Genomic DNA, 21,303 nt, shown 5'->3' on the forward strand with positions numbered 1-21,303 from the left:
CCATATTTATCATTGCCAAATAAGCACTAATGAGCAAGGGAAACAAAAAAGATGTATTCTTGATTTGAAAAAAAAAATGTTGTCTGCTTTGTGTAGATGAGTAAATAGAAGGGGGGGTGGGACAACTTATATGGTGCAATGTATACTTCTGTTTGTATGGTACCTATTCACAGACTTAGTTTAAAGGAATATGCTGCCATGAGTGCTTGCTGTTTGTAGACTCCAGTGGTTTCAAAGTGGCAGTTTACATACCTGCTGTGAATATTGGTGGTTTGGGCGTCTTACTCCCGTTCAAGGTGAAGACCTGTTACTGAGGTAGGAGACCGATTTCATTTGAACACCTCAAGCTTCAGTTTAGCCCCTGCAGTCTGCTGACCTGGTGGAAAGTAGCTGTGGATAAACTGCAGTCCGTCTCTCCCAGCAGGGGTCACTGTTGGGCACTGAGTTATAGCGGTGCCTGCCAAGAATTGTGAAAAACCACCTGTCCCTTTATGTATTGCTTTTGAGCTTTTTGTTTGCCAGACTATTTTCACACATTATGTTTCAGATGCACTGTACAACAGGGGGAAAAGGACAAAAATATGAACATCAAACCTGTGGAGCCCTGGTTAGTTTTTGCAAAGGCAATTTTTTGGGTAAAACAAAAACTAGCAAGATTTATTTTTTTTTTGCTTGTTTAAAATAATGTAATTCCTTTATTGCTTAGATCTATATTATCATGCTTACCGACTATTGCAGCAAAATGACCAGTAGGGTAATGAAGTTGTAATTTTGATCCACCTTTAAACTGATTTTAGTACTTTTTAAGACACTGTTGCAAAACCACCTGACTTCAGCAGTTCAGCTTGTAGAAATGGTTGAAAAATAAAAGTTTTGCAGGTATAGCTAGTAAGCATAAAACTAATGATCTAAGCAGAAACAGCAATAGAGAATGGCCGAGAACCCACACGATAAGCTGTTAAATAGTCAAGAAATTTAATATTCTGAAAATTACAGCTGGTGTAAAATATCCTTTTAACACATGCAGATGGCTATGCTTGTATTTATTTCATAGTATCCTTATAATATAGGAGCAAGCATTTAACTCTCCATGGCTGGAAACAGATGTCTCCTTCTGCATGCGTTTTCCTTTCGTTCCTCAGGGTCCAGCGCACTCTATGATTTATAGGAGGGATTCTGGGTCGAGCCTCAGATCACACAGTCTGCAGCGGTACAACCTTGATTCCAGGCTTTAATCAGACTCCAGTCCCAGACTCCAGTCCCTGAGCATTCAAGGACTGTGCAGTTGGCCACAAGTGGGATCTGTTCATGTGCCGTTCAGTCCTGTGAATGACCTTGGGAGTGTGTAATATTGTCCAGGGAGCTTAACAACACAACAGTTTAATTATAGACCTGCGTATTACTGCATTATTTTACAAGATAAAGAGGATGATACATAGGGCTTTACTTTAGTGTGTGTGTGTGTGTGTGTGTGTGTGTGTGTGTTTAATTATTACATAAAACACCTCCTTATGAAAAAAATATACAAAACAAATATTTACAGTACTACAAGTAAAGTCAAGTGGTACGACATTGTTGTACAGTTCAGCTGCATTAACAACCTCAGTAAACTTCTGAACGTAGTTCACTGGCTATACTACTGTTAAACTACAATCCCAATGCGTGCCACAGTACTAGTCTGTCAGTAGTTGTTTGTTTTTTTTATCTGCTAAACAACCAATTTCTACAATTTCTTTACATAAATAGTAGCATCCTCAGCTTTACAGTTATGTATCTTTTAAAATATTTTATCTTTACAGTTAAAATATCTTTTATGAAGCTGTTTCTGAGTAATTCTGCAAAGCAAGTTATGCCATTTCAAAATCATAAACATGCTGCAGGTACCTTAAGACTTTGTTGCAAAGACACTGAAATATAAAAGGATATGCAAAAGATCTGTGGCTAATGTACTTTACCTGGTGGCTGAATATTGGAACTGCATATTGCAACAATTGTTTCTTTCTGAAGCTGCTGTGTCCCATAGTCATGTTTTGTTTTATATATATAGTATAGTTTGAACTGTAGGGAAACACGTCTTAAGATTATTTGTGAGAAGGCACCAAGCCTTTAGCAGCGGTGGTGCCGTCATGTTACCTGTTTCAAGGTAATAGGCAATCTTGGACCAAGCAAAGTGAATGGGCAAAGCAAAACTTTGACTTTTATTATTATAATTTGGAAGCCTAGATGAAAGAACCAGATACCTGAGAAATGTGAATATGGTATTTTTATGTCTTTGGTGAGAATATGTTATTGTTGCTAATGGAGAATTTCAGCTGGCCATGCTGGTTCTGGAGACTAGGTGCTGGCTGAGATTAAGATTGGTCCAAGAAAGCATGTTAAAATATCTTTATAGTAAATTCAATAATTTGTTGTCTCAATGAATCTACATTATTGTCTGTAAACCTTGTCCAGTAAGGAGGCTTGATATTTATTATAATTACCGACTCTTAGCTGTTCACCAACTTACCATCATTTGCTGGAATTTTTAGATGGGAGATTGTAAATTAGTTTTGTTTTGTTTGTTTGTTTTTTTTTCCAGGAGAAAATCAATAACGTTAAATGTAAATAACCTTTATTGTAACTACATTCTATTAATCTAGTATTACGAGATACCACAAGAACACAAAAAAAAAAAAAAAAAAAAAGCGTGAATTCTGAAGTTTTTGAAAATGCAATGCTGGATTGTATCATCAATAATAGATAACTAACAAATAAGTTAGATCCACAGTGCACTGGTGTACAGTATGTTAGTCCTGTTCCAGCTGGTAGAGCTTTCTGATCAAAAACTGCTCTGTGGCAGATTGAGGAGCTGCCAGGCAGCTGCAATAGCAATCAAGTGCTGGACTGTCGTCAACGGTAATTCTTTGGCTATAGATTTAGCAATGACTTGAGAATTCCCAGTGGGACAAAATACAAATTCAAAACCGTAATGTAGGAACAACACCTTTATAGGGAATAACAGACCCCTAATGATCAGTGCATATCTAGTTAGAATGAGTGTTCAGCCTATTTTATGGCCAACCTTATGACCTTTGAGAGTAGAGTGCAGTACATCTTCATTATTTATTTTTATTCGACTGTATTTTGAAGAAAATCTTTAACTGGGAAATAACGTGTCAATGGTATCACCAGACTATTCACTGTGTTGATGAGCTGAGTGCTGTTTGACACTAGGAGTGATCTGGAGTAGTTTTAATTGCTATTTTTCTGTCTGTAAACTGGTCTCAGTGATTTGATCAGTATTTTTTTAATTGGATGTTAAACAATTTTTATTGGATCGCATAATGTTGTAGCCATGGAAACAGTAGCATTGAACAAGGAAGTGTGGAGCATTGCTGGAGTTCACAGTTGTCGCAAAAGATCACATTGCATTGTTTTGTTTGTTTTGTTTCTTGACATTTTCTGAGCTGACCTTAATGGAAATGCTTTATCAGATATGCAGTGTATGGGTTTTGGGTTTTCCTGTTATGTAAAAAAAAAATGTAAATGCAGAGAAAACAAAATTTTAGAATTTACTGGCAACTTCACTGACAGCAGCCTGATAAAACCATGAGTGAAATTTCAAGTGAAGTTGAGGCAAGTGTAGCCCATAGAAGAATAAATCCTATAAGCATGAAACATCCCTTCTGTTAATCATAAAGAATGTTTAATTTAACTTTGAATCTAATGTATGGAAAATATGCTTACATCCTAAATATATACATGGATGAAGGATATATTTGCATCCTGAGCCATTCAAAAAAAGGCATAATACCCATATTTGACACCTGTGCACCCCAAGACTACTTTCAAACACAAAAATGTCTAGTTTTCAATCACTCGACAGCAACTACAATTCATGATTTTTAGGCCTTTTAACAAAACAAAAAAAAAGCATACCCCATTGTGATGGGGTGCTGGCCCATTATAAATGTATATATTATTTTTGTGCTGTTATGATCTATTACTGTTTTTATGTGTATGTGTTCCTTTTTAATATGATTTTGCGTTTGTGTGTTTTGGATTGGCAGGGAGGGGGTTAAATTCCTCCCTGCCAAAATACATGTGAGAATGTGGCTGGAGCCTTAATTGTGTAATTGTTACTTATTGATTAATTGGGCTCCAGCCACAAACTGTAAAAGTCAGGAGAGATCCTTTGTCTGGGAATAGAGCTAAGAGGAAGAAATTAAAACAATACTGTGAGTACGAGAAACACAAACAATTTGCTACCAACTGTGAGACCTTGTAGGGACTCGTTCTAGTTTAAAGATTACTTGTGTTTTGTTCTGTTTTACTTTGGCATGTGCCGTTAATTTTCTATGTTTAAAAGTATTTTTTGTTGGTTCATTTTTTGTTGTTAAATAAATATACTGTGCTGCAGTTTCATCCCCATACCTCTGTTTCCTGAACATTGCTTCCTGGTCTGTGACTTCACCTACTTGATGACATGTGGTGTCCAGAAGAAGGATATAGCATGTCAGATCAGAGATACTGAGGGGGAAGTTATTTCTCTTTTGGTCAAGAGTAGGGGTTGTTTTGTTTTTGTGAAAGTTTTTTTTGAAGAGGAAAACAATAATTGTGAAGAAGCGGCCGGAGGAAGCAACAGCAGAGGCAGCAGCAACAGTCATTGCTGGATGGCTACCAAGTTTGCCTAACAGAGGATGGTGCCCCAATGTGGCAATTTTGGGCACACAGTGGCTATCTGCCCCTCCCAATACCAGGAGGAGGGGTGTTCTGATATGTCCTCAGAAAGGGAGTACTCCACTGTGGAAAATAAGTCGGTGCATCCACAGCTCAAGAGGGGGGAAAGGTGCAGAGGAAGGAGAAGGAGCCGAGGTGGTGCACACTGTGCATTGCCTATGGGCATGAGGAGGAGGATTGCCCAGAGCAGGAACCAGAGGATGAGGAACCAGTGCGTCCACAGCCCAAGAGGAGGGAGGCCTAACGTCCATAGCCCAAAAGGGGGGAGTCAGTGCGTCCACAGCCCAAGAAAGGGAAATCCCTAGGTCCACAGCCCAAGAGGGGGAGGCTGAGCATCCACAGCCTGAGAAAGGGAAGTCCATAGGTCGACAGCCCAAGGCTCCACTGGCAGGGGAGGAACACTTGCTGTTCCCACCTCCACCAGCAGAGAGTGAATACCTGCTGGTTTCACCTCCACCACCATCATCCGAGGGACAGGAGCAGGAGAAGGAGCTGCCTCTGCGTACACCACTCGAAAAAAGGAAGCCTACCTCTGCCTTCTTGAGGTCTCATGTTGGTGCTCTGCCTGTGGGGAATGTGGACACCTCCCAGCCAACTGCCTCTTCCCAGGAAAGGAGTAGGAACCACTGCTGGCAGGCCAATGGGAAGCCTACCTCCACCTTCTCAATGTGGGCACTTCTTGGACAACTGTACCCTCCTCCAGCTAGAGGGAGAAGAGCCATTGCTGCCATCTCCAGCGCCAGAGGGGGAGGAGCCATTGCTGCTGTCTCCAGCACCAGAGGGAGAGGTCTAGCTGCTGTTTCCAGTGCCAGAGAGAGTGGAGCCATTGCTGCCAGTGCCAGGAGGAGACTGCTTCCCGCTCCCACCACTGCCTGAAGATTACCTGCCATTCCCTCCTCCACCACCATGGGAGGGCTGCTTGCCGCTTCCACCTCCATCGCCGTGGGAGGAGTACTGGCCGCTCCTGCCTCCACCACCAGGGGGAGAAGTGAAGCTCCCACTGTAGCCTGTTGGCCAGGGGCTCCCCTCCTGCTGTCACCTCCCGAGGGTCCGCTGGCACCATCGCCTCCCGAGGGTCCACTGCCACCATCGTCTCCCGAGGGTCCGTTGCCACCGTCGTCTGGGGTCGCCTGCTCACTGTCACCTGGGCTTGCTGCCAGCTCCGCTTCGCCTGGGGTTGCTGCCAGACACACCTACACACACACACACACACACACACACACACACACACCCACACACACACACACACACACACAGTTGTAGTTAAAAGTTTCTAAACCCCAATGGAAATGTATAATTTCTCGAAATTTTGGTAGCAAAAGTTTTGTTTTTGTGGATGAGGAAAAAAAGCTTTTTTTTTTTTTTTTTGCAGCTAGAAAAATGCTAATTCAAAAGTATTCCTACCCTCTGATGCTATGACAGTATTGTCTATAACGTGCTAGAAATTTCAATATGATAATACAGAACCTAATTCTAGAAATGTTTAGAAAATGCTGGATTGTACGTGAACACTCTCAGAGAGTATAAAAGGCTTATAGGATGCTTGCTGTCATTACCAATAAGTCAATATGGAAAAAAGTAAAGAGCTTTCTGAAGACCTTAGGTGGTAATTTATTTATTGTCATAAAGCTGGAGAAGGATACAAGAAGAGTTCCAAGCATTTGCTTATCCCAATTTCAACTACTGTTTCTATTATCAATAAGCTGACACCCTGGGATCCTTCAAGAAGCTGCTTGATGAGATTCTGGGATCAATAAGCTACTTACAACCAAACGAGCAAGATGGGCCAAATGGCTTCCTCTCGTTTGTAAACTTTCTTATGTTCTTATGTTCTTAAGTACAAGACTTGTGGCACTGTCACAACACTCCCTCGGTCTGGAAGAAGGAAGGCTCTTTCACCAAGAACAAGCAGAAGAATTGTGAGGAAGGTTAATAACAATCCGAGATTGACTGCCAAAGATATTCATAGTGACTTGGCTGTAAGTGGGACTGGGGTTTTCATTTCAACCTTAGGTCGAGTATTGCATGGTGAAGGTCTCAATGGTCGCAGGCCAAGGAAAAAGCCACTCTTAGGAAAAACATCACAAGGACAATTGCTTAAAGTTTGCAAAATGGCATTTAAATGATGGATATGAGTTCTGGTCAAAGGTTTTGTAGAGTGGTGAAACAGAAATCGAGCTATTTGGTCACGCTGATAGTCGTTATGTTTGGAGAAAGTCTGGTGAGGCATACAAAGAAAAGAACACCATACCTACTGTCAAACATGGAGGTGGTAAGATCCTTCTATGGGGCTGTTTTTCCTCTAATCATCTGAATCATCTGAAAACCTCCATAACAAAATTTAGTTAAAAGCGCAAATGGACGTACCAACATGACAACAATGCAAAGCACAAATCAAAATCCACTTCACAATTGTTAAAGAAGAATAAAATCAAGGTTCTGGAATGGTCTCATCAAAGTCCCGATCTAAATCTTTGGTATGAGTTGAAGAAGGCTGTGCACAAGGGAAGTCCTCGGAATTTGAATTAACTGGAACAATTTTGCGCTGAAGAATGGTCAAAAATCACTAAAGAATCATGCCAAAAGCTCACTGACAAATATTCTAAAAATTTAAAAGAGGTTATTATTGCTAAAAATGCCTCAACTAGCTATTAATTTCATTTCCATTGTCGGAGTATGAATAATTTTAAATTAGCATTTCTGGAGATTTGCAAAAAAATTGCTGAAACAAGTAACTGTAGACATCTATTTATTGTAACTTTTTTTTCTTCATCCACAAAAGCAAAACTTTTCCCTATAATTCTTTGTTTTAGAGAAATTTCTAGAAATTATAAATTTCCATTGGGGTATGTAAACTTTTGACTACAACTGTGTATATTATAGAAGAAAAAAAAAATCCTGTAATCTTTTGGTAAAATATTTGGAATAAACTGGAACTACGAAACATTAATTATAAGTAAACTTACCGAAAAGTCTAATTAATCTTGGTCTCAAAGGTATCATTTGGAGAAGCACATATCTCAAGACTCTGTGTCACCCAAATCCAATGCTGATCTACAGAGACAAGTGAAACCTTAAGTTACTGCAGGATTAGATTTTATTAATATTTTTAGATTTCACAAGGATTTACCTTTCATTGATACAATAATTTACTCTTTCCCTTTTGCAGAGTCAATTAATGTGGTCTCTACAGAGTATAAAGCAACAACAGAGGGTCTCAAGAAAACTGAGAATTGCATAACAGCAAAAGCTGTCATTTTGGTTACTTAAGGACCCCAGAGTCAAAGGCCTGTGGTTAAGTCAAGGAAGCTTTCATTTAGACCACGTAGTACAGAAAGGTAAAAAAAAAAGAAACTGTTTCAGAATGCTCTAGTTATAAAACTAGGTTGAGAACCTCTAAGTACATTTTCTGTTAGACTAAAAAATGCAATGAAGCAAGTGGTAACAATCGCCAAATAATGAAAACAAAGCCAGGGAGCTGGGCTCAGATTCCATTTATATGGCTTTTTTTAATTTTGAAGATAACATATGCATAATGTCTACACCACAGCCTTTATTTAAATTTGCAGCTAGAGGGAGGCTCTCTCCTTCTCTAACATACAGAATGTCATTTGTGGAGAAAAAAAGGACAGGGTTTCCTGTGACAGATCTCTAAGGGGGATACTTAGGGACACATGCAAAATCTTGCTTTCGCCAACAGGATTTTTTGCAACATAATATATACATATTGATAAATGGATAGATATAAGGTTTACTTCTATTATTTTTCCCAATAGGGGAACATACAGAATAATGAAGCGCGGATGAGGGAGGGCCAGTGGTTTTGAGTGTTTTACAGGAAGCCAGGCTTGTAGGATTAGTGCTGCCCCGACATTGCTGCAGACAATGGTTGATTAGGGTATTTCAAGGTTGATTAGGGTATTTCAAGGTTGATTAGGGTATTTCAAGGTTGATTAGTCTGATTGGGTGCACTGTAATGTTTTTTTATTTTTATTTTAGCACCGAAACACTTTGTTTCCAAGTTTCTTTGTAAGACACTTACAAATGTACTGTAAATGTATACACAAGAACAGTGCTTTACACAGTGGTACATATTGTATGGATCTCAGAATATTAATGTTTGTAACTATATATTTCTATACTTAATTATAATGATAAATGATTTATTATTATTATTATTATTATTATTTAATAATATAATATAATAATAATAATAATATGATATAGTTTCAAAGACTGTTAAACATATAGTTTAATAATATGATATCAAATCCATTATACAATCATAATAATAATACTTATAATAATAATATTGGCAAAAATGTTAAGAATAATTACCTAAATGGTATTAAATACACATTATGAAACATCCCTTACAAGACTTATTGCTTTAAATTAGCTGGCTTTTTATTCCTAGTTAAATTGTCCAATATATATTGCGCCTCATATAAAGATTCCTTAGGTGTTCTGAGACAATCCCTCTGTCCTCCCACACAGCTCCAGTGATTTGTGAGTATACTCTGTCAAAGCCATTAGATTCCATTTCAGAAGAAACCCATCCACGCCTCCTCTTCTTCCCAGACACTAGTAATGATATTAGGGTGCCTTGTCCTCCTTCTTTATTACTTCTGAGAGTTGATGGTTGGCAGCGAGATGTGGCTAACCTCCTGACGAAAGCATCTAGCCCTGTGTGTGAGTGTGTGTGTGTGTGTGCGTGCGTGTGTGTGGGTGCGTGTGTGTGTGTGAGAATGAGTGCGTTTAATAGGCACAGAGAAATATGAGTAGTGTGTTTAAAAGCAGCCCTTGACGCGTCAGCAAGGGATGCCTGTGAAGCTGCCTTATTGCTTTTTTTTTTTTTTTTTTGAAGAAATCCTGCTACAGTCAGGCGAATCTTCCCAGGTTAAGTTCGAAGCATAATGACTGAACAAATAACTATCATCTGCTGCTCATTAAAGCATACTTTTTACCGAGATCAGGAGGAATATGGAACTTGATTGGCATCTAGACGTTTGATGTTACCCACAAGTCAGAAGGTTTTGGAGGACAGGTGGTGGTGCTGATGGTGGTGGAGGGGCCAGAAAGGAGAAGGGAAAAAAAGGAAAATGCAGTTTGAGACATTGCGTCAGTTCTGTAGCTCTGTTTTCTCTCATTTTAATGGGGCTTTCTCACCGCCTCAGAATATTTTGCAAACCGAGCTGCTGGAGCAGGCATTCAGCAACATCGGGTGAGTGATGGCTTTGAGAAAATGATGATGTGTGATTTCTGAAGGGTTTCCCCTTGGCAGATCAGTGCTGTATTCCTGATGAAGGGGGTCTCACTTATTGACTACCAGCCTCTATGAAGTCTAATAACAGATTTGAAAATGTCTGTGTGGGAGGGGGGATGGGAGTGTGTGGATTCAGAACCATATTAATGCTGAACATAATTAGACTGTTTTATTGGCAAGATGTATAGATGTGTGATTCAGTGCCTTGCTGCATGTGCCGTACAGTATCAGAAAATTTGCTACTTTGTAGCAGAACCCAAGCGTGTTGCAGTTAAAGGGGGGTGGAATGCATTTTTAGTATCCTTCTGAAAAAGAATATTTTGTTGCTGTTGTTTTAAATCTGTATTTATATATATATGTGTGTGTGTGTGTGTATCTTACACAAACACACACACACACCACATTGACCTTCTTGATAATTTTGCTCAAAAACGAGTTACTTTATCGTGACCATACTTGTATAAATCTTGAAGTCAAAAATATTTTTTTTCTTTGGATCTTTTTATTTTTACAAATTTGGTTCGAAATTTTAGAGCTCGATATGTTATATTGTGTGTGTGTGTGTGTGTGTGTGTGTGGGGGGGGGGGGGGGGGGGGGGGGGGGGGGGATTTGTGTGGGTGTATCCACTGTGTGCTGTACATATTATTCTTTTTTTAGGAATTGCTCAAAAGCATGTTCCGTTTTAAATTCCCCTTAAATTTCCCTGAAAAGTAATGTTTCTGCATGCAGGATATTTTATTAGGTTCATCAGAAAATGCCAATTTACGCCAACATGTATTTATTTATTTATTTCTCGCTCAATGCCTGTAAACTGATATTTAAAGGTTCCCAATCCCTTGCCTCTTGTTTGCTGGGGGAAGAACTGCTCTGTGCTGAAAGCTCCAATGAACTCAGGACTGGTTTTAAAACCAAACCCCAGAGTAATGTTGTTAACTATGTTGGACCATGAACCATCTGAGGCAATGATTTGGATTTTGCAGTGTTAAAAGGAATCGAACTGCTGGCCATTGAACCTTTGTGTTAGTGTTATGATTTCCATTACACGAGAGTAGATGGTAAAACTTCATGCTGATCTGAACTCGGCTCTCGCCAAGATAAGCACCAACTAATGTTTATGCAGGACTTGTACAGAGAATAGACACAGGTGTATGTCACCTTTTCTGCTGCAGAAAGGACTTTTCTAAACCGTATCCTTGAACTTCTTGTAATGAATTTAGTGTAATTTAGAGTCCAGTGAAGTGTAAAGCATTAGCTGTCCCACAAAAGGTTTGCTCTCAGTACTCTTCCCGTGGTTTATTGCAAGATTCAATAAGGAGCACAGCAAGGATTTTGTAATGTGCCTTGTTCTGAAATGCAGTTGACAAGTCATGTTAAGGTGTTTGATAGGTATTTGAGTCCCAAATGCTTTATTTCTGCTTTAAGAGTGTAGACTGGGTTTTAAAGTAAAAACGGGTTATCATGTGGTGTATGATATTAAAAAGTATGACCTTAAAGAAACGCTTGAGCCCAGATGTGTATTAATTTAGATGTACTCTACTGCCCAATTGTTCAAGCAGATAAATAGCAGATTGATTTACTTTACCAGTTGTCACCAGAATTTTCTGAGGCAGGTGGACAAAACAAGATATTTAAAGCCACATCAGGTGTATCCAAACCAGCTATAAAAATGGTGAACGACAGCGTGGTACTCTCCATGATAAAATGGCAGTCAATCTGATATGCAGTTTAGTTAACCTGTCCTGCATCTTCTGCACGCTAGAGGGCATTATCTGTCACAAAATACGACACACTATATGAAATACAATGCTTCACCAGCAGGTCACACGCTGAAGCTCAGTCATGAATTATCAAAAGCTTACATTGAATTCAAGTCATTTTCATACTGTACTGTATGATTGCAGAAACAGATTGAATATCCTGAAGCCTACAGTATATCAAGAAGTTAAGCAATGATTTTGCTGAAGAGATGGATAAATGCAGCTTGCTATAGCCCACATTAAAATAGTTATGGAGTATCTGCCAGGATTTTTAACCTGAGTTTAACAACAATTGATTCAGATAAAACATTGCCTCACAGTTAAAAAAACAGAATGTGTTATTAATAGGTGTATGCACACCAACAGTAAGCAGAGCAAATACATAAGCCGCTTCTCATCTGATGTTTCATTTTTTGTTTGTATATAGGCCTAGATGTAAATACATGTTCGTCATTTATTTTCCCTTAGCATGCAGCTGTGTGTACGTTTAGACTGAGAAGTAATGAATGGGCTTCTTGGTAACAACGCATTTCCCAAGGGTGATAAAAGTCGACAACGTACAATAAGAATTAAAATCCAAGACTACTAGTAAGTACATGAATTAATTATATGGTATTTATTATATTGTTTATCAAGTTTTTTTTTTTTTTTTTTTTTAATTTAGTAGTCACCAATTATTTATTATTTTCTCCCAATTTAGGATATCCAATTATTATTTAAGCTTGGCTCACCGCTACCACCCTGTGCTGACGAACACACGCTGTCCTCTGAAGTGTGAGCTGTCAGCCGACTGCTTTTACCCACACTGCAGAATCACCATGCAGGCAATACAGCTCCGGGTAGCTTACAGGCAAGCCCGCAGGTGCCTGGCCAGACTACAGGGGTCTCTGGTGCACGGCCAATTGTGTGCCACTCCCTGTAAACTCCCGTCCACAGTTGGCAATGGAATAGCCTGGACTCAAACCGGCGAGGTCCAGGTTATGGGGTGCAACCTGCACTCCACGTGGAGTTCCTTTACCGGATGCGCCACTCGGGAGCCCTCATTTATTAGTTTAACATTGTATGAAATTAGATTTGCTGGTGACACACAACTAGTATGGACCCATTAAAAAAGTATGAAATGTATTGCTTCCAGAATTATATTTGTAGCATACCGAATCAGATGACACAAAAACAGTTTCACAAACATTTTCTCGAAACATTTGTAAAACATTTTATATGAAAATATCAAAAGAAACTAAATTGTCGGCACATATTTATCTGTAATAAAACCGTTACACAGGGTTGCCAACTGGCTCCAGAATTTACGGACACCAGCCAGGTCAGGTTTTTTAACTTGCCTCTCTAACGCAAATTATTTGATTTTATTGAACATATAACGAGTGTAAATTGCATGAGCTGCTTCAGTAACCGCGTTCAGTTTTTTCATTGTGGTGGCAGTTCTATCCGGAGAGCATCATAATATGTATTAAAATCATATTGCTTGAAATGTTATATGGTGAACAATATGTACTAACGTAGTGCAATTCCGTCATTATAGAAAATCATGCACTCACCCTCACTCTTTCTCATTTAACCTTGGGGTTAAGCTTCTATGAATGCTATACTTACTTCTGCTTAGCACAGGCCAGACTCGATCACACAGCAAATCAGCAAGCTGTACAGGTCTGATTGATGGAAACGATCCTCACAGGAAGTAATTCCTGCTCCTGACAGCTGTGTGCTTTCAGTGACAGTTAGCAAAATAATTACATTCCTTTAGCGACAGCTCGCACAATTTACACTTATATCACATGTTCAATAAAATCAATTAATTTGCGGTTCGAGCGGCGAGTTAAAAAACCTGACCTGGCTTAAAGTGTCAGGAGTGGACCAACTGTGTCAATTATGATGGATCCAGAGGCAAAAAAAGGCTGACTAGAAACCAGAAGGACATTCTTTTCTATGGGGATACTTGCAAATGTGGTTCACAGTGGAACCACAGCACTGAAAACTCGTAAGAGACAGAACAAATTAACAGCACAGGATAACAAGAAACATTGAAAATATGGCTTTTATCACGGATTTCCATGAAACATACCCTTTGCCGTGCATTATTTATTTATTTATTTATTTATTAACAGATGTCCTTATCCAGACCGACTTACAATTGTTACAAAATATCACAGTACAAAGTATCACATTACAAAATATCACATTGTAAAGTGTCACATTTCAGAATATCACATTACAGAGTATCTTATTACACATAAAAGCAGTTATAAAGTATAATAAAATCAGTAGCAAAAGTATGAAATTCAAACAAGAGCAAAAAATAGACACTACAGTAAATTATTACATGTAAGAGCGGGTTTGAATAAGAGCAGTTAACTTATATTACAAACATTTGCTTATACGAGTAAAGTCCAGTGGGGCCTATATGAGCATGTAGTAAGACCTACGATAAATGGATGACAATGGTTTCAAATAAGAGCAATTACAAAAAACGTGAATATGGATACCTATAAGAGTAAAGTCAAATACAAGATACAGGAAGTAGTTATAATTAAGAGTAGTAGTAGAATACGGCAAGGTAATATGTAGTTCCCTGGGAAAATTCCAATTTCTAAAAGAATAGTGTAAATATGCAGATTTTTAATCACTTAAATATAAATACAGCAAGTGCTTGCCTTATTGATGCACAGAAAAGTGATCACAGATTTTTGAACCTCGCTCCCCTACTAAATCTCCATGTTTTCTGCTTCAGAGTAGACAGATGTGGATCTTCTTCCATTCCTTCGGTGTCAACCACTCCAAAGAATGCATTCCCCTCCCCCCAGTGTGAATCGACTCAATAATAATAATAATAATAATAATAATAATAATAATAATAATAATAATAATAATAATAATTCAGTCACTATAGCCTATATTAAAAAGTGCTATCATTTTCATACTTTTTTTTTTTTTAATCAATCACAATGGTCACAAGACAAGCCTGCCGGGAAGGGGCACTACATCAATGAGAAACATCTACAAACTACACCACGTGATTTAAAAAGTATGAAAACTAATATACTGTGGAACGTTGCATATCTGACCATCACATAACCGTCCTGATCAATTAACCGCCTCGCTAAATAAATAAATATTAAAAGTGGGCTACGAGAGTGATGGCATTGGCAGTAAATGCAGCTTCCGAGATGGAAACAGAAAGAAAGCGTTACAGCAATCAGCCTTTTGATGCGTTCCCATTTAAGAGGCAAGCTGTATGCATCAATTTCAATACACCAGTCGATAAAGCTTTTTTTTGTGCAATGTGTTTATATATGATGGAGTGCATGGTTGCAGATATTGGCAGCATGTTTCTGTAGCTTTTAAATGCATTTGAATTAAACAAAGCAAGCTTCATAAACGCAATGCTTACCGGCCATTTGTTTAAAATAGCTGAAGCAAAATTCAAACCAAGCTGCTTTGGCAATATCAAGAAAGAGCGCAAAGTACCTTGACAGAGATATTACGAAAGCAGAATCAGGGCGGCAGGGACTAGGTTCTGCAGTTAGGAAAGAAGCCACCAGTTGCAGGTTATACATTTAATATTTGTTTTGTATTTTTTGTTTTTAAAAAGCTTTGCGTGGAGATGGCTTATAGCAAAACGCATAGCAACACCGTGTATTTGTAGCCTAATTAATTTTGTGTACGTTTGCTTACTTTTAAAGCAAAAAATGTCCCCATGTTTAAAGCAGTTTGTGTGTTGTTTTTGTTCACTAATCTATTTATGGATGTGTAAATGCTTTTTTAAATTTTTTTTTATAGATTTTCACAAATCCAACTATACCCCAGTCCACAGGTGGTCGGATATGCAAAGTTGTACTGTAATAATAATAATTTTTAATATTTATATTACAGGGAGTAATCGTATGGTATAGTTTTAAATAGGATTCACATTATTTTAGTGCTCCTCTGGGTAGTTTTATCGTGGGCCAGCTTTCATCTCTCTTCTGTGTGATTCAAGTAAAGTCTGCCCTTTCATTCCATTCCAAATCGGTATGTTATCAACCATTGAATGGACGTTATCAGTATTTATCAGTCCGATTTTAATGAGGCAGTAGGTACTAAGCCTACCAGCAGGTTTTGCAGGTATCAGCCATTGGTTGCAACCTGATCTTGAAGCAAAAACGTTATCATGGTAATGTTTTCACTAGCCTCTGAAACGTTACCTTCTTAAAGTATTTCAGTGTTTTTTGCTGCATCAACCACAATGCTTTGCAGTTGAAATTGTAATGTTTTCAAAACGTACATTCCATTTGTTGCATTTGTGCTGATTATTTATTTGTGATTTAGAATGTGTGATTTAGAACGAAAAATGTGTTTGCTTTTAAATCTATTAAATTGTTACAAAAAAATGACTATTCTATGTTCATTCATTTTAGTTCTGTACCTAGTCTTATTACACAAGTGCTAAAATATACACTGCCTTTTTTCTTTATATATTTACACGAAACCTTGCTTAATATAGTTTTAGGAGTGTCAGCACAGTACTTGCATCCAGAGTGCATCTGCCAATGAAAATAAAAATATGTCTAAAAACAAAACAGTATTTGGTTTAACAGACACAGTCAGTATCTTAAACACATTTAAGCTAAGTGCGCCGTATTTCTGCGTAGTTTGAAATTTGAATGTGCTGCCCCTGCTTACTCTGCGGCGGGAGGTTGAAAAGAATTGTGGGAAATGTCGTTTTAAAACCTTGTAATATACCTTAACTTCTGTGACTCGATTCACGATACAATAAACATGAACATTTCATTGGGTAGAATGGAGCTACTTATTATTGTCAAGAGGAAGGTTTTGATAAAATGGTAAGAACAGTGGAATAGTGATGAAAAAGGGGGACATTGTTTTAACATTTGTCCAGTGGTTGATAAGAAGATAACAGTAGGTGTAAAAAAAGAAGATAGGACAAGAAGAATAGGACATTGCGACATTAACAAATTCCTTAATAGCATAGGCAAGCTTGACAGTGGAGATTGTGACCAGTGCAGCACAACATAATCAATGGACAGTTATTTTTGTAATTGTACCTAATATATTCCACAAAGAAGAAAGATGATGGGGGAAATTGAGGCAAGAAGGCTTGACAAGTCTTGTATATTTAGACTTTTAAAAAAACATATTACCACAAAGCAAATATCATCAAATAATATGGGGAAACTTCATTTGCGTTGTAAAACGAGAGCATTGATGTTATTTGCCTATTCAACTGGTCACTTTAAAATTGTAGTACAAGTAAATTCAAAGCCATAATCTAGTTTTTTAAAGGAATTATAAGCTGTCTAACAGTAACTTGTCCGTTTGACCTTGAACCAGAGGTCAAAGTACAAAACATTTTTAGAAAGCTCTTACTTGGTTTCCTGTATGTGTTCAATAGTAAATATGAGTCTATCTGCATTATTTAAGGAGATTTTAGCTATTATAGCGTTTACTTGTCCAGTTTGACCAGTAATGAAAGGTCAAAGGTCAAATTAAACAACAACGATATACTTTTATAGCACATGCAATGGTTCCTATAAGTCTAAAATACAAATTATCAGCCTATCTACCCTCTTTCAGGAGTTATGAGCTGTCAAGTCTTAGTGGTTATTTTTTAATTAGACAAATGTCCATTATCTTGGACTAGGAATGTCATAGGTCAACTGAAAAAAACATTGGTCTTATAGAGAACCAATGGGATCCTATACATGTTCAATAGTAACCATGATCCTATCTTGTCCCCATAAGGACTTATAAGCTGTTTATAAATATAAATTACATTTATATAAATTATATTAATATAAATTACATTTAAATAAATATACATTATATATAAATTATGCATATGATTAGGCTTTACAGTAGATCCTTTCATATTCTTCCAGGTACCGTAAGATAAGATGCCATTAACTGATGGATCTGTGTGACTTGCACATGCTGAAAGGTACTTGTGGAAACTAATCAATGCATATTTTATTATGGGTTTAAAATTCAGCTCTTAGCAAGGCAGAATTGATTCAGTTCCAGATTAAAAATAAAAAAATAAATAAATAAATATGGACCCCTGGAAGAAATTCAGACGGATATGACAGGCTCTACTGTAGTTTATTTATTTGTATTATAAACTGTTGTGCTTTCCGTTATCGATGGACTAAAGTGCATTATTAAGTTCAACGCGCTTAGTTTTCACTTTTCTACCTTTCATGTATATATCAACAAGTACAAATTTAACAGGTCGGCATACTAGTTTGATAAAGTAGTGAATAATTATAGTTGGAAATGTACAAGTATTCTACCGGTAGTATATATGCATAATTACACTAATAGTATAATTTAAGGATGCTGCAGATCATTTCAGATTCTTGCCGGACTGATTATCTCCTGTGCACTTAAAAAACGGTGAGTGTTTTGTCGGATATTTATACTTGTAAGCACTTTTTGTACAGCCTACCAGAGTCCTGCGTAGGTCGCTTCGGACCTAGACCCACTGGACCCGGCCCGAACCAGCAACCCCGCTGCAGCAGCGTCTTGTTAACAGAGACCAGACCCGCTTTATTAAAACCTGCAACCCGACCCAAACCCGAGACTACCTACTGCCAGCTTCGACAAACTCTCACGCCCTCACATTCACAAACAGATGTATCTACTATTCTCCACAAATTGAGTTTAATAGGATATGCAACGTGGTACCTTTCTCTAATGGTCTGGATATATTTTAACATTGGTATATATTAACTATATCTACTATAACATACCTGTCTGATCCTTTTGTTCCACCGGTTGTAAAATATGTAACCGTTTTGTGGCTGTCATACACAAAAGAATACACAAGGAATCCAGTTACAGGTTCAGTATTTTCATTCGCTATGATTCTAAAATAATTCCCCACGTCTGATTTACCTGCCGAACTATTATCCACTATATGATATAAACCCTGCGCTATCCTTTGTTTCAGCTCGTCCGCAGACATTTAATATCATCAAGCAGACGTGATAAAAGGATCTTGCGACATATCAAACAAGCGACAATACAAACCGAGAGCAAGTGTGTGCGTGTGTGTATACACACACACACACACACACACACACATATATATATATATATATATATATATATATATATATATATATATATATATATATATATGTATATTGTTGTTTATTGTTATCAAACAATATAAAATATCCTGTTTTATGAATTGTTAATTTGTGTTTAAACGTTTTGTTTTTCTTTAATAATACTTATTGTAACACCATATAGTTTATAACTGGTACTAATTTACGGTATGTAACATTCACTTAGTCCAATCATATATGTGTGTGTGTGTGTGTGTGTGTGTGCGCGCGCGCGGCAACGGTGACAGACGCTAGTGTTATCGAAAATTGTCTGAGGTAAAATATTGAAAATAATCTGATTAAACTGTAAACAACGAGATAATTGAATAAATACACAAATAATGTTTATTATACAATAATGGTTTTATTGATATGTAACAGTTACTGTATTAATGTGACGCAAGTTGCCTGAGGTAAAATATTAAAATATTTTTGTTAAATTCAATCACCCGATTCGCGCCCGAGTTTCTGTCTCGAGACACAGACGGGGGTATAATGACAATAGTTCTTCGTACCATTATCATTTGTAATAAAATAAAATAAAAACTGATAGCCTACACATTGTATTCGTGGAACTTTATTCATATATCTGTACTTGATATTTATACATATTGTAAAAGTATATGTACTAAAGATGACGACTTACGAAAAGAAACTGGGAAAATGAAAAGAAGCAGAAAAAACATGAAATCCATTTTATCAAATGATATGCTTTTCAAATATGTACTGCAAATTATGGTGGTCTCCTAAGACCAAAGAGCAACGTATATTTATCCTGTGTAGCCTTAAAGTCTATATCTCACATAGAAAAAAAAAATCCAATTTAATTCCAATAAATATATAAAAGTTAAAAATAATTAAATAAACAAAATTAATTCAAAAGTTGTGGGTGCTGATGTGCTGGGGAGACCATATCAAGGCTGATCCTCAGAGCCAGCATTGCATGATAATATAAATATAAGTTTATATAAAATAATGTTAATTAGAATTAATATAGATTTAAAGATATAAGTAAAAGTGATGTCACATATAGAACACCATTACATCATGTAAGAATAAATCATGGATTTGAATATAAACAATAACAAGTAGTTGTCATGCCGTCAAACACCTATAAATACCTCTAATGTGAAAGATACGTACAACATATCGAAACGTTGGGCAGCTGGCTCTTTGAGCTATATATATATATATATATATATATATATATATATATATATATATATATATATATACACACACACACACACACACACACACACAATGGCTTCAAAGTGTGAAAGAACTAATTAATAGATCTCTCCGACAATTTAAACAATCTCTATACAGCGAGAGCGAGTTAAAATAAAATAAATTGTGGGGAAGAAGTGACTGGTGGCCTGATTCCTTACCGCTTTGAACCTCCAGCAAGGGAAAATATCATTCCTGGTATCAGGAATGCGAGGGACATGCCCCCCTGTCAGCGGATTGGCAATGCTAATTAGTATGATACATTCTGTACAGTTCCCCCAGCTATTGAAGTTAACTTATGTGATACCGTTTGTAGCTGGCAATAGCACTGATTTCCAAAATGAAAGCACTGTTTGTATACCAGAGCCAAATTTAATAACCTTGTTAACTGCCCTTAATGTGAAAAGCTTTAGTACTTATTGTAGTGTGTATGTTTATGAAACCCACAATTATTATTATTATTACTATTATTATTATTATTATTATTATTATTATTATTATTTGTAAGAACAATGGTTTGTAAGTGGTGGTAGTCTACTCGGCATATTTCGGGGAAACTCAGCTGTTTTTACCTTGATAACATATAATTATTGTACGTTTTGTAAGGGTTATACCATACCACCAGGCTGAGAGAAAAGCAATCATAATGTTCTGAGAAAAGTTAACATAGATTGAACACTGATTGAAATTGACACACAACATTTAAACTTCAGAAAGTAAAATTAAGATAACATAAGCAACATTAGACAATTTTTTCAACATTTAAGAAGAGTTTAATCGAATAAAACTCAATGTGTTGGTAGTCTCCTCTTTTAGACTTGTCCGAAGTTAGTGCATGAATATAGGTACGTCAGATATTTCTAAATAGACTACGTAATAAGTTTTAGACAAACTTCATTAACACAGTTACGTTGTTTTATAAATGAAGGCGATCTAGAGTTTATGTAAAAGTTGAAATGTTCTATATGCAGCAGCTTTCATCATACCATAGGCATCTTCCTGAAAACGATTGTTAAGTTCAGAAATCTGTCTGTCTAAAATCTCATTTCACAAATGTTTCAAGTCGGCATTGCTGTGACGATGGATGATTTACCCACAGTTGATGGAACATCCCAATTTTCAGTTTCATGTTTGTGCAGGAGTTCTTCGGTTAACTTGAAAACTTTGTCAAAGTCATTCAGTGCATTGTCCCTTAATTGTGCAAAA

The 21,303-nt window shown here is 37.1% G+C and overlaps 1 protein-coding gene across 13 annotated transcripts in view; it reads left to right on the forward strand.

The window, feature by feature from the left end:
* Positions 1–21,303, forward strand: part of rims2a (regulating synaptic membrane exocytosis 2a) — a 275,234-nt gene that overhangs the window by 75,056 nt on the left and 178,875 nt on the right. For 3 of the 13 annotated variants that reach the window (XM_041245614.1, XM_041245613.1, XM_041245615.1), the window contains exon 1: positions 9,796–9,943. The exons of the other annotated variants lie outside the window; for them this stretch is intronic. In XM_041245614.1, the coding sequence (XP_041101548.1) occupies positions 9,822–9,943 (122 nt within the window). In that variant the 5' untranslated portion in view covers positions 9,796–9,821. Of the gene's footprint in view, positions 1–9,795; positions 9,944–21,303 lie in introns of those variants that run through there. 13 annotated transcript variants of the gene reach the window in all.

This window comes from Polyodon spathula, chromosome 3, assembly GCF_017654505.1.
Source record: "Polyodon spathula isolate WHYD16114869_AA chromosome 3, ASM1765450v1, whole genome shotgun sequence".
NCBI classification, from domain to species: domain Eukaryota; kingdom Metazoa; phylum Chordata; class Actinopteri; order Acipenseriformes; family Polyodontidae; genus Polyodon; species Polyodon spathula.